Source organism: Odocoileus virginianus, chromosome 19, assembly GCF_023699985.2.
Source record: "Odocoileus virginianus isolate 20LAN1187 ecotype Illinois chromosome 19, Ovbor_1.2, whole genome shotgun sequence".
NCBI lineage: Eukaryota > Metazoa > Chordata > Mammalia > Artiodactyla > Cervidae > Odocoileus > Odocoileus virginianus.
In genome coordinates this window covers 36,436,533-36,450,978 of record NC_069692.1, presented here as the reverse complement: position 1 = coordinate 36,450,978, position 14,446 = coordinate 36,436,533, and the positions used below count along the sequence as shown (strand labels likewise).

At 35.1% G+C, this 14,446-nt stretch overlaps 1 protein-coding gene across 1 annotated transcript; it reads left to right on the top strand.

Annotated features, from left to right (window-relative positions):
• The first annotated feature begins 791 nt into the window (after positions 1–791).
• FUT9 (fucosyltransferase 9) lies at positions 792–13,740 on the top strand. The gene has a single exon (XM_070450097.1). It carries the CDS (start codon positions 792–794, stop codon positions 1,869–1,871), a length of 1,080 nt encoding a protein of 359 aa, XP_070306198.1. The 3' UTR covers positions 1,872–13,740.
• Positions 13,741–14,446: the final 706 nt, after the last annotated feature.

Here is a 14,446-nt window from a genome sequence, read left to right as displayed (position 1 = left end):
ATACATATATTGCTCATGCAAGTCCTCATATTAATGCATGGCACTAATGAGCCCCAGATAAGTGTCAGGTATTGTTCTTATTAAGGGAAACTGATCAAAATTTAACTCATGGGTAAATGGGGGTAGTGTTAGTCATTAAATAGTGTCCAACTCTTTGCAACCCCGTGAACTATAGCCCACCAGGCTCCTCTGTCCATGGGATTTCCCAGGCAAGAATACTAGAGTTGGTTGCCATTTCCTTCTCCAAGACATCTTCCTGTCCCAGGGATTGAACCCATGTCTCCTGCATTGGCGGGCAGATTCTTTACCACTGAGCCACCAGGAAAGCCCTCACTTATATTAAAGGCAGAGATTGGAGAAATCAAGACAGTTAAACTTAAGGTGCCAATTGCACCTCAGTGGATTACTGATGCTCGTGTTAGGATTTTAGAAGGCAAGAAACAGCATAATTCAATGGGTAAGCTACCTATTTTTGGCCCTCAGTTTCCTCATTCTGCAGAGAAGAGTGATAAAAGACCTCATTGATAGGGGTAATGTGTTCAAAGTGCTTGGCACCAAGCCTAGTTGAGAGTGAGCTTTTAGGAAACAGGTACTGCTTGCAACTTGATTTTATTGAGCAGACACCATGTTTAATTTTTGGTAACACTGGAAAAGAAAATGTAGTTGATTTTGTGATTAAGTATATTTTAGGATGTACCACCTATTTATCTCAAAATGTATTTGTGATTAACTCTTCATCCCTACCTCTACCTACTCCTCTATCTTTCCCTTTCTGTTTCACAGAAAAAATTATGACCTCAGCATCCAAAGGAATTCTCCGTCCATTTTTAATTTTCTGCATTATCCTGGCCTGCTTCATGGTGTGTCTGTTCATTTACATCAAGCCCACCAACAGCTGGATCTTCAGCCCGATGGAGTCCGCCAGCTCAGTGCTGAAAATGAAAAATTTCTTCTCCACCAAAACTGGTGATTTTAATGAAACTACTATTCTGATTTGGGTGTGGCCATTTGGGCAGACCTTTGACCTTACATCTTGCCAAGCAATGTTCAACATCCAAGGATGCCATCTCACGACAGACCGTTCTCTGTACAACAAGTCTCACGCAGTTCTGATCCACCACCGAGACATCAGTTGGGATCTGACCAATTTACCTCAGCAGGCGAGGCCACCCTTCCAGAAATGGATTTGGATGAATTTGGAATCACCGACTCACACACCACAGAAGAGTGGCATAGAGCACCTGTTCAACCTGACGCTGACTTATCGCCGCGACTCAGATATCCAAGTGCCTTATGGTTTCTTGACCGTGAGCACAAACCCCTTCGTGTTTGAAGTGCCAAGCAAAGAGAAGTTAGTGTGCTGGGTTGTAAGTAACTGGAACCCTGAGCATGCCAGGGTCAAGTATTACAATGAGCTAAGCAAAAGCATTGAAATCCATACCTATGGGCAAGCATTTGGAGAATACGTGACTGATAAAAATTTGATTCCTACCATATCTACTTGCAAATTTTATCTTTCCTTTGAAAACTCAATCCACAAAGATTACATCACAGAAAAGCTCTACAATGCTTTTCTGGCTGGCTCTGTGCCTGTTGTTTTGGGGCCATCTAGGGAAAACTATGAGAATTATATTCCAGCAGATTCATTCATTCATGTGGAAGATTATAACTCTCCCAGTGAGCTAGCTAAGTATCTGAAGGAAGTAGACAAAAACAATAAATTATACCTTAGTTACTTTAACTGGAGGAGAGATTTCACAGTAAATCTTCCTCGATTTTGGGAATCACATGCATGCTTGGCTTGTGACCATGTGAAAAGGCATCAAGAGTATAAATCTGTTGGTAATTTAGAGAAATGGTTTTGGAATTAAAGTTTGCCATCATTTGCACATTTGGCAAATCATTTTGATGAGATATTATCCATGTTTTAAGGATGAGAAGAGACTTATTCTGCTTTTGTGTCGTAATTTATTTGTATCACTCTCTCGGGTGACATGTATATTTTGATGGAGATTTTTAAGAGCGCAGCATCAGCAATCACTCCACTTGGTTTTAAATTATCTTATATATACCTAATTATGTGCACTGAAAAATAATTTATTATTCTCTATCATTTGTAAACCTCTTTTTTCACATTTTTGTTGTTATCTCTAATGTAACTGTGATTTGATTGTTGCTCCTACACTGAACATTTGTTTCATCCACTTGGTAAATGAAGACACATATCTTCAAATATGAAATATTTTCATTAAACATTATCATCTGTAGTTCCAAGTTGACATAACGAAGCAAAGGAAAATCAATTTGTAATTGAATTCTAGCCTCTTTGACTTTGAAGTTGAACAATGTATAGCTCTCTCTATTTGATCTGTTTTCCACCTGTGTGTTATGTTTGTGAACACAGAATTATTCATGTAGTGAATAAGCAGAGAGTGGAGCAGAACTGTTCTATTCAGGAAGTTGTTAGGCTTCTCGTTTATTTTCATTAAGTTGACTTGCAAATACGGTCACTTGTTCTCATGTTATTAAGCTAAATTACTTAAGTATTTTTAAATATCCAATTTGGGGAGATTTTTGGTGCCTAGGAAGTAATCCTAGTAACACTTAAGAAAAGCTAAGATAGTTTTCTTCCTGATCTTAACACTCATTATTATAATAAAACAAATAATCTCATCAAATGACAAGGGAAAAGGGTAAGTGTAGATCTGTCATGTTTATAAATGGTACATTTATGTACAGTTTTTAACATATCAATTTAAAATATTTTTTTCCAAATGCCCAATGTCTAAAACATTTTCCTTATACCATATGGACATCTAAATTGACATAATATTTTAGATGTTTGTCCTATTATTTTAAAAGAGCCTAAATAAAATTAGGGCTCCCCTGGTGGCTCAGATGGTCAAGAATCTGCCTGCAATGAAGGAGACCTGGGTTTGATCCCTGGGTTTGGAAGATCCCCTGGAGAAGGGAAAAGCTGCCCACTCCAGTATTCTGGCCTGGAGAATTCCATGGACTCTATAGTCCTTGGGGACACAAAGAGTCATACACAACCGAGCAACTTGGCTAAATAAAATTATGATCAAGGTGTTAAGTATAAAATGTTAAACATAATAAAGTGGAAGTCAGTAGGGAACACATGCTAACACAAAATGAGACCTCAATGCATATTTGTTGAATTAATAAATGGATGACACTTAATGTCATCAGAAAAGCTTTGCTTATTCCAATAAAGAGACAGCTCTAATCTAGAGTTGCTAACTTGAGATGATGTTTTATATTCATTTTTGTAATTATCCATAAATGACAATATGACCATCACCCTCAGGGTTTTACAGAACCAGAATAAACTTTCATTATACTAAGTTTTTAGAGAATTCACCCCTGAAATTGCCGTTGCTGTACAGTGTTTCTCCTCCATAAGGTTAAGGACTGGATACAAGCAGAGAACAGTAGATGTGAAAAGATGGGACTCTAAGAATTCTCAAAGAAAGCATTTCCCAAAAGAATCTTTAATGACTTTATTCCAGTCAGATCAAAAACCCATCAAAACTGTTAGAATGTACTGATGACATCTATTTGAGTCTATTTGTGACTTATTCTAATAGTCCTCTATATCAGTAGAACTCAAATCCATAATTTTCTACATCAAATGGAAGCTAGACAGAGAGGCAAATTTGAATTCAGAAAGTAGGAGTTTATGTCCAACAATACAGTCTGACTTGTGAGGAAATGAGCTCTCAGTACCACTAGAAGGATTTGAACAGAGGAAAATTACTGCGTTGGTTGAAGACCTGTTTGATCTTCAGGTTCATCCCTTTACCCATGATTGAACAGGCTCCCTGTGTCAGGCAAGGCCCTAACCAGAGATAAAGATGAACAAGGTACCATCACTGCCTTAAAGGAACTTGCCATTAAGTCAAGAGATAAGGAAAACTTCCTTTGAGTCTATGTTTAGGCACATGTTACTCTCAATGCAGTTTATATGAGTCACTGCTGATTTAATGAAAATAAGATAATAAATTTCTCCAACTGACTAGCTATTTGACCAGTTTCTGAGCCACAAACTTTGTTTATTCATTTGACCCAATGGAAGATGCCTGTCATATTATCTCTTATCATTGGATAGCATCCAGAAATGGCATGTCTGTGTAGATGCCCTCCTAGATAAGGAAAGATTTCCACCCTCATTTATTTCATCATGTTCAAATACATTCAAACATTTATGTTTACATTATTATATTTTTGACCTACTAAAAATTGTAGGGATCTAAAAAGAATGCATTACTAATAATTACTTACTGTCAACTATGAGTTTGGTCTCTTTCTCAGTCTGAGACTATAATTATATTCTGATAATATGGCTCAAGCTAAGGCAATAATACTAAGTGACTAACTAGCACATCTGTATATTAAAAATCCATTATCAAATTTCCAAAGAATAAGTTTTCTTAATTTGAAGTGCCAAAAATGAATGAGTCAATTTCAGTTCTATGTTCATTCATCGGTGGGTTTTAGGACTAGAAGAAATTATAGCAATGTTTACAAGCAAATCCCTTCATTCTACTTATGAGGTAACTAGATTCAAAGATAATATTTATCTAAGACATATGTTCACATACTACACACACATACACACTTACACACACACAAACACCCCACAGCTATATTGACATAGCCAAGATTAGAATTTCAAAGTACTATCTCCTTCAGTTCTGTGTTCTTTTTCATCATATTCTTACCTTATCACTGAAGTACATTTCAGTTCTAAAAATGTGAATATCTTATTGGTATTATTAGGAGTTGTAGAATGTTATACTCTATGTGGAAGCACTTTGACTTAAAAAAATATATTTACATATGGTCAATAAAACATGGAACTTGTTAGAATTCTTTCTGGTTTGATATCTTAGGAGTTGAGCATTAGCAGAAGGAAGTAGGCTTTCACTACATTTTAAGTGAAATGCAACCCTCAAGATGGTGACTATTTCTCTGCTACTTCTTTAATAAATCCTGTGGATTGCAATACTTTGTAAGGATATCTCATGGTGAAAGATAAAGATTTGGCAAAACTGCTGGTTATAAAAACAAACTTGCCAGGAGGTAAACTGAATATTAAAAAAAAAAAAAATAGTCCACTCAAAATTTTTATTTAAAAATATCAAAAATCTTTTACTTTCAATTATCTAAATATTTAAATATTATTCACTATAGGCCTTACTAGTAAAGAAATATAAATATTAATTATTATAGGCCCTATTAATAAGAACATGTACTTAATTCTCCAAATCCAGGAGTAGGGCATATCTGGGAAAAAAAGACAGTCATAGTTTATGACAGCCATAAATTTGAGAACATGAAGTACAAACTGAAAAGAATTATCTAAATAAGAAACCACTATCCACTTAAAAATTATATATTTACTACATAAATTCTGATAATCCCAGAATGTGTAGAAATGCCTTCTGTTGTGAGGGCTTAGAAATCTCAGAGCATAAGAGGTATAAATTAACCAAATATTTAGAAATTATTTGCTGAGCCTTTAAATTCCTGCCTTCAGTTGGAGGTTAAATATGAAAAGAATTGGAAACTATACTTTTGAGATCTTTTTGCCTACCTATTTTTAAACTAGATTCGATGAGTCTTAAGGTAATCATCCATAAAATGTCTTTGTATGACTTAATTACAAAAACAAGGCTTAGATCCTTACATTATGACTTTATGCTTTATCCTATCTTTGAGTGCCCTTAAACTCTGATCTCGTTTAAGGGAATTTCTTAATACATTAACTATAATCAAGCTGTTAAACACAATAAACTTTAGGATCTAAAAAATAAATCCAGTGCCTAATATACAGGAGGGTCTCAACAAATATTTGTTGAATGAATAAACAGATTGCATTAGAGAACATGCAAAATATTTTTTTAAATGTAATGAGTTCCAGCTTCTTGTTACCCACCGGAGGTGATATACTTATTTCATTGGCCAGTTTGCTGCCTGATTGCAAAAGAAAGACATTTTAAGGTCTTTCTAGTCTTACTGCATTCTACCACCCCCAAAGAAGTAACAGTACAAGAAAGATTAAGAACTTGGAACATGTTGACATTCTTTTCAAATATTAACATACTACCTGTTTCTAATAGGAAGAATAATTAGTTTTAAGAAGAATATAAAGTGTAAGCAGAATATAAAGCAAGTTTCTCCCAAACTATGCTTGTGAGAAATATCTTTCTTTCCTCCCTAACTGCACTTTTTTTAATATCACAAACATCAGTCAATTAAGATGGTATTTTTTTTCCTGGTGTCTCTCATCTAGAGATTTTGTAACATTTTACAAATGGGTAAGCTCCACTACTACCAAAAGTCTTCTTCCTCTCAGTAATTCATATTGAATGAATTCATATCCATAAGCATTATATAAAGCAGTTTATAGCATAAATGAACCACTCCAATATTCTTGCCTGGAAAATTCCATGGACAGAGAAGCCTTGTGGGCTACAGTCCATGGGGTCGCAAAGAGTCAAACACAATTGAGCACACACGCAATGCAACAAGAACATAAATGAGACTTTGCCTGCTAAATCAGAAATATGAGTGATGCTAGGCTGGGTTATTGGTCAAAAAAACTATAATTTGAGAAAACCACTTAACCTCTCTGGACCTTGCTGTTTGTAATGTTCCTTTTACCTCTGTTACTCTCTCATCTAAGAAAGATCTAAATTGATGTATGTGTGTGTTTGCAAATGCAATTCCAATGACCATCATAAAATAATATTTTAAAGGTAAATATTCCAAGAGATTTGTCTTTTACTTCTCTGAATAGGCATTTAAAGTTTAAAACTGATTATTAATCTCATATTTGGGAAGAACCCTAATCCAGTGCTTGAATATAGCAAGTGCTCAATTAACTAAGCCTGCTTCTTTAACTCCTTCCTCCTCTTAGTTCTCTACCTAACTTCCTTTGCAATTCATGTACTCACTATTCTCTGAGACCTTAATTGCCTACAGAAAAATAACCATATATTGGGCATTATTTTAAAATATTTTAGATTTTTCTATTCTATCCACATTCTTACCAGAATAATGTAAAATTTTTTACTGATGCAAAAATTTCAAGGAGGTAGTGGACCTGCATAGTCAATTCCCAGGTGACAGTAAAATAGGGGAGCTAATTTGAGTAAGCCAGGTTGAATACATCTGGACAATTGAGCTATTTTTTAAACTCATGGCTAATATACATTTATTCATTTGACTTAAATTAAATATATTTTAAAGAAGAATTTTAAAAGAACCTCTCAAACAGTAGCTGCCTTTGTCAGTATTAGTGAAAAACCTGGTTGCTGGGTCACCTGACTTAGAAAAACCAGAGGTATTTATGAACAATACTGATTCCTAGGTCCAGCTAATGCAATTGGAATCTTTCATGTTAAGTTTAAAAAAAAACTGCTTTTAATGCATGTTCTAAGTTAGATTGTTCCATGCTATGTTTTGTGAGCCATCATAAGACAATGGTTCTCCAACACACACATGTCTTTGCAACTTCTTGAACTCATTTGAAAAAGTGTTAATAATGCAGAGCTTCTGATTGTCTGAGTCTGAGATGGGAGCTGAAATTTATATTTTTTAAATCTCCCCAGATAGTTCTGATACACTCTCGATTTTGAAGTCTGATTCTTAGCCACCTGTTAAATGGGAAGTATTCTATTGCTCAGTTGATAGGAGCTATCACCTTTCTTGAGTTCACCTGGAATCTTTCAAATATGCCCGTAAAGTATTCATTCCTCTACTTCAAGATCCAAAGCATTGTCTGTGCCTAATTATTCCATGCAGGGTCTCCACAGGTGATGCCACCTCTGGAAGCCACCAGTCTACACCAAAGACATAAACAATTCTTGGCCTGGAGGAATTAGTAGGATAAGAAAAGGTTAGGATAAGAAACGGTTATATATCTTGGAAAAAACCTATCATTCTCTTTCTGAGTTATAACTTCATGTTTGTATTTTGCAATGAAAGGACTAGACTATCTGATTACTAAAATTCTTTATAGCCATAAAATCTTAAGCTTCTGTGATCTGCTTATCTGCTATATGTGTTTAAGAGACACATAAAGAATAAGCTTTCCCATATTCCAAAGTCCTTGCTTGATGAGTAGAATGTAATTTGCAATTGGAAAATAGTAGCAAGGTATAATGCATAAAATTTTTTAATTGAAGTATAGCAAATTGATTTACAGTAAGAGATGAGGATTCAATTCCTGGAGGAGGGCATGGCAACCCACTCCAGTATTCTTGCCTGGAGAATCCCATGGACAGAGCAGAGGAGCCTGGTGGTCCATAGGATCATAGAGTCAGACATGACTGAAGCAACATAGCATGCATGCATACATATAGATGATGTACAATATAGTGATTCAACATTTTTATAGACTTATGCCATTTAAAGTTACATTACAAAATAATGGCTATCTTTTCTTGTGATGTACACAATAAACAACAAGTTTATATTGTACAGTACATGGATTTTTGATGACCACAGATTTATAGTTGAATCTTAGCTCTTCCTTTCACTATGTGCAAGTTATATGACTTCTCTTAGCCTCAGATTTTGCATGTGGCAGTAACATGCATGTGGAGGTGACATATTCCTGATTTTTTTGTGTGTGTGTGAGGACAAATGAAATGATATTTAAGTGACTGTACAAGGCGTCCAATTAATATGGTTTGGGTGGCTCAGCAGTGCAGGGGACACTGGTTCAATCCCTGGATTGAGAAGATCTCCTAGAGAAGGGAATGGCAATCAACTCCAATAGTCTCGTCTGAAAAATTCCATGGAGAGAGGAGCCTGGGGGGCTACAGTCCATGGGCTCACAAGAGTCAGATATGACTTAGTGGCTAAACTACCACCACCACTATAACGAAAGATCATTGTGGGGAATCCAAAATCATTTCCACAATCTCACTTCTGAGACTCTGAAAACATTAAGAAGACAGTGTATAAGAATCATTGCAAATTTAAGGAAGCCAAAGGAATAATCTTTAGGAGAGGTGAAACAAACAGTGTGGAAGTGTGCATTCATATTTTCTGTAATTCATGGGGTGGGGAAGCTGACAGTCATAGTATGTAGGCATTATTTGCATTACTAAACATATACATAATTTCTTAAAATCATTGTAACCCAAAGCAAACCTAGCTTTCTCTCCATACATATGAACAATCAGTAAATTAATAGTCAATTTACCTGGTATGGCTCAATCAGTTAATGGAATATCAGGAAGATTCTCAGAGATCATTATCTGGTAAGGAAAGGGGCCTAGAAATATTCAACAACTTGACTGAATCGTTCATTTCAATTGTCCAGTAGTGTAGCCACAGAACTAGTTATGATACAAGTTAGGAAACAGAATCAAGTCTCTACTTTTCATAACATTTTTTTAAAATGCTAAATGATTCTTTTAAAATATTAGGGTATACATTCAATAAGCAGGAATATATTTGTTTAGTGGTGCAGAAATAAAATAATTCTTAGCCAGAGTGTGCTTAAGACTCCTCTAATTGCTAGTTGCATAATAAAAAGAGTTTTGACATGAATAATCTCAGTTGTTTGTGTGCACAATTTCTAAGTTGTACTATAAGAAAACAAAAACTTAGACTTAAGGGAAATTTTTAATGTGTAAAATAATGATATTCAGAATAGTATTTTTAAGTAGTTTCTAGTATTGCTTTAAAAAATATTAGAAACATTTATCATTTCAGATACATTAGAAAATTTCAAAAACTGAATTAAGTCATTTTTCTGAGTTCTCTGGCAACCAATTTGTTGAATTAAGCGTATATTTAAAATATGTTGTTAGAGCTTGCTTGTATCTCATTGTGAAAAACGTAAGTTTTATCTGAAAAATTTTAAAAGCGATTTCTACACAGAGGTATATTAACAGTGGTGGCTTTCTACACATGACTGCATTCCATTTTGATTAATGAGAGTGCAGTAGATGGAAAAGCAGGCTCGGCAGAAACAGTACCCAGACTAAATTAATAACCCAGTACTACTCATTATGCAAGAAATATGTGGCAGAGTTACAACAGTGCATCCCCTGACCTCAGATGGGCCTCATTAGCCACCTTTGGTCCCTCAGATGAGACAATCCTGAAGATGCCATCCTCATCCAAGGCAGTTTTGCTCGAAGAGAGCTCACTATCATCCAATGTAGGATATGTGTCTCCAGGGACTGGAATAAGATCAGGCCTTTCATACACTGGTTTTCAAAAGCTCTTGAGCAAAATGAGAATATCTGGTTGTCTATATAAAACTGGAAGCAGAGAACTTCTTAGATAACAGATTACATATCTCACATATTTTACATATTTTTAACAATGAATCCATGGACAAAGAACATCAAGAAAACAAAAAGTCTCCTTTAGCTTGTAGATGCTCTATATTCAAATCAATAAAAATCTGTTGCCCTGAAAGATTAGCAAACTATGTGGAATCCATTGGAAATAGAGACGGGGCGGGGGGAGTGGGGGGACTGTGAAAATAGCAGCATGCCTTTTAACTCTTAAAATAAAAATTTAATCTCTAGAGCAATCAGTATGATGGCAACCTTCACAAATAATATATCTATTTGTGTGTCTTCCCCTCCCCCTCCGCCCACCCCATTCTTTTATCTTTCTCTTTTTTTTTTTTTTTTTTTTTTCTGGTTAAGGTTGGGTTCAGCAGGAGTCAAGGTTAGTGGAGTCATTGTAAATTTTTTCTATAAATCTTGTGTCAGATGAAGGTAAGAAGTAATGTTTGCTGGAGGAAATGCAACTGGTCAAAATTACTTGAATGGAATTATTGAGATTTACCATCTTCATTGGAATACTGTGGTTTATTCTGAATCCAAAACAACTTGTGTATTACATTTTTAAAGGGAAAAAATAAAGAGCTGGCAAGTCTGCAGGTAGACTGAAGTTCACAAAGCTCAGAAAGGAGAAAAATGATGACAAGAAACAAGGAAAGGAAGAGTGAATTAAGGATCAGAAGTCAAACTCTAGTTTACACTATCTATTGCTTAGTTTGCTAGCTTTTCTGAGCCACAGATTTCTCATCTGTCAGCCGATTTCAGTGGACTTTACATTATCATCCTCTGAGAAGCTCTTACAAATTTTAATTTTTTGATTAGACATCCTGATTTAATTAGCCTGGCACAGGACATGAGCTGTAATATATTTGTCTATAATTTTTCTTCTTTTGTCCCTGCTCCGTTCCATGTGGTCATGTGGATGCTCAGTGAGCCATAAGGGAAAAAAAGTTAACATGCAATAACTAAAGAGCTGCTAAAGAAGAAAGCAACAATAGAGATGTACAGATGAAGAACAGGGATTCTATATACTTTCTCTTACCTAATATCCTCAAGAACACACATAAAAATTCACCCATATCTAACTTTTTTTAAATGTTATTTAAGTATAACTTTGAATAAAATGACATATACTCAAGTAAGGAAGGTCAAACTATCATGCTGAAACAAAATGTGCCAATTCTAGCCAATATGTGACTTGTAAGGGTCAGTAATCCATAAACTATTTGGATGGTAATTGTGTACTTTATTCATGTAATGTGATTTTGCACTATTGTATTGTCATATTTAAACAGACTCAAAAACACCCTGAAACCTAAATGCCAAATGTACAGTTTATAGGTTCATGTTATTTCTTATAAGGATTTAATTGCATTGTGCTAATAGTTGTTTAAGGCTCTTAACTTTCTGTATGTGTATTATTGCCATGCAGACCCAATAGGGTTGTTGTAAGCACACTAATTGATCATGTGAATTTTGTAGATAAAATCATACATTGATCAGAAATCACTTTTCTACTTATTTTTTTTGTAGAGTATTTTTCCACATTTGAAAAAAACATGATTATTTTATACCAAACATCAGCTTTTCTTTAAAATCTTATTTTAGTAGCCAATGCATGCTTGAAATTAGATGTGCTAGAAATTATATGACAATGTTAAGGTTCTGTTATATTGGGTGAAAAATGCATGCCATTAGTGAATCACACAACTTTGGGGAGATTCACACTGACAGCTCACCCACAGACTTCATCTCATTCCGTGTGCATGGTTCACGTTCTTTCAAAACCTTTAAACTTTAGAAGTGAAAATGTTACTCTTGGTGTGAATAAGCCCATAGACAATGCTACTTTGCTTATTTTCTAACTTTGCAGTGTATTGTGGTAAATTCCACTCCTCCCAATTTTCTTCTTGGAGTTTCTTGTTGGCAATAAAATACAACAAAATCACTTTCTGGCAAATGATACAATTTACTGTATAGCATTTTCCTATAATAAAGCATGAAAAAAAAAATCATCTCAATTCGTTCCATACCATGAACACAATATTCTGGCAGCTTTTTCTACAATCAAGAATGGTGTGTCTTTTTTTGACACTGCCAAAATCAGTACTACTGCCAGTGAGGTTATTTGAAAAAAAAGCAAAACTTAAATCCTGATCTGCACCACACTAATTCGGGCAATAACACAGAACATCCAGGCAGTGTGGACGACCAATCCGTGTAACTGATAGGAGGAAAAAAAGATAAACCCAATCTTTTCCTCAGTAACTTGGGTAAAGAAAAAATGTGAATTTTGGCTGCAAGACCAAGCCTCTGCATGCTGGTAATTTGCAGTAGTCCATGTGAGCAGAAATTACTCCATTCAGCAAAGTCTTATTTTTATTTTTGCTTTTGTGTTCTTTTTTCAGAAAATATGCCTTTTGAAGGGCTTAATTCCAAACTGATAATAAATGTGGACCAACAGCCACCAACCATACCCAATGAAATTAGTTATTCACCATAATATGGTAAGGCTAGAACATAGCACTTAGTGACTTAAACATCAAGGTAACATTTATACTGTTGGAAGTTACTTTCATTGCTATGTTATTAAAACAGTGGGGATCCTATTTATACACTTATTTATTTATTTATTTACAGACATTTGGTTCATTCAGGTTATTTTAACAGCTTCAGTGAAGTTAGTATAGTGGTATGAAAACCTGACTCTAGCTACTATTCCAAGTGAAAATCTTGCAACTGAGTCTTGCTACATCTTGGAGTCAAGCAGTAATCCAAATGATGAGTAATGAGTCCCAGCAATGTGGAGGCCAACTTCCCAGACCAGGATGTTGTATGTTTATGACATTTAGCAAACATCCATCTGGGCTCTTAGTTTGCTACCATACTGTTCCCTATATTGATTCAACCTGTAAATAGCATAACACATTATGGCAGCTAAGCAAATACGTTAATAAGCCATGAGAGGCAAAATGCCATTGAAGATCTGTATATTCAGCTATTTGGAGAACTTGTGTTTTCCACAAATTAAACTGGAGATGTCATTTGAGATTTTCTTCCCTTAAAAATGCCATGGTAATTTGGATTCCTTGCCATTGATGTCTTTCTGGGCTTATAAATATATGATGTAATTGCTATAGTTATAATTTTGTGAAATTTTGTTTAGCAATTAATAGTGACTTCAATCTGTGCTATGATCCCCAGGCAGAAATAAATGTATAAAAGATTTGAGCCTGTATATGTAAGCAGAAATCTCTTCAATCATATTTCCTATATTCAGCATAAGTACTTCACTGATTTACCACTAGAATTATTCCTTGGATGTGTAAATAACGATGTCTATTCAGGCCTAATGAACTCTGTACTGTGAATATTTAAAATAAAAAGAATTCAATTTAAATGTGCAATACTTACTGCTGGTTATTTATAATGCTCACATTCAAAATCACTCATTTGAGGAAATTTCTTTCCACTTACATTAACATCTAGAGTCCCTGAATACATTGAAATAAAATTTAAAAGCTAAATAAATAAATCTTACAGCTTATACATTCATTAAAAATACTAAATCAAAAAAATGACATGAACCTCAGCAGTACTCTACGGGGTGAATAGATCTTGTATGAGTTTGGATGCCTAAATGTGAAGAAGAACTAAAGAGCCTCTCGATGAAAGCGAAAGAGGAGAGTGAAAAATTTGCCTTAAAACTCAACATTCAGTAAATGAAGACCATGGCAACCAGTCCCATCACTTCATGGCAAAAAGATGTGGAAACAATGGAAACAGTGACAGGCTTTATTTTGGGGGGCTCCAAAATCACTGCAGATGGTGATTGCAGCCATGAAATTAAAAGACACTTGCTCCTTGGAAGAAAAGCTATGACGAACCTAGACAGCATATTAAAAAGCAGAGACATTACTTTGCCGACAAAGGTCCATCTAGTCAAAGCTGTGGTTTTTCCAGTAGTACAAACCCAAGGTCTGCAGATGACTGCAACTGTGCAGTAGTTTGAGCATTCTTTGGCATTGCCTTTCTTTGGGGTTGGAATGAAAACTGACCTTTTTCCAGTCCTATGGCCACTGCTGAGTTTTCCAAATTTGCTGGCA

Coding starts and splice junctions, on each gene's coding strand:
- FUT9 (XM_070450097.1), top strand. CDS start 792: ATGACCTCAGCATCCAAAGGAATTCTCCGTCCATTTTTAATTTTCTGC.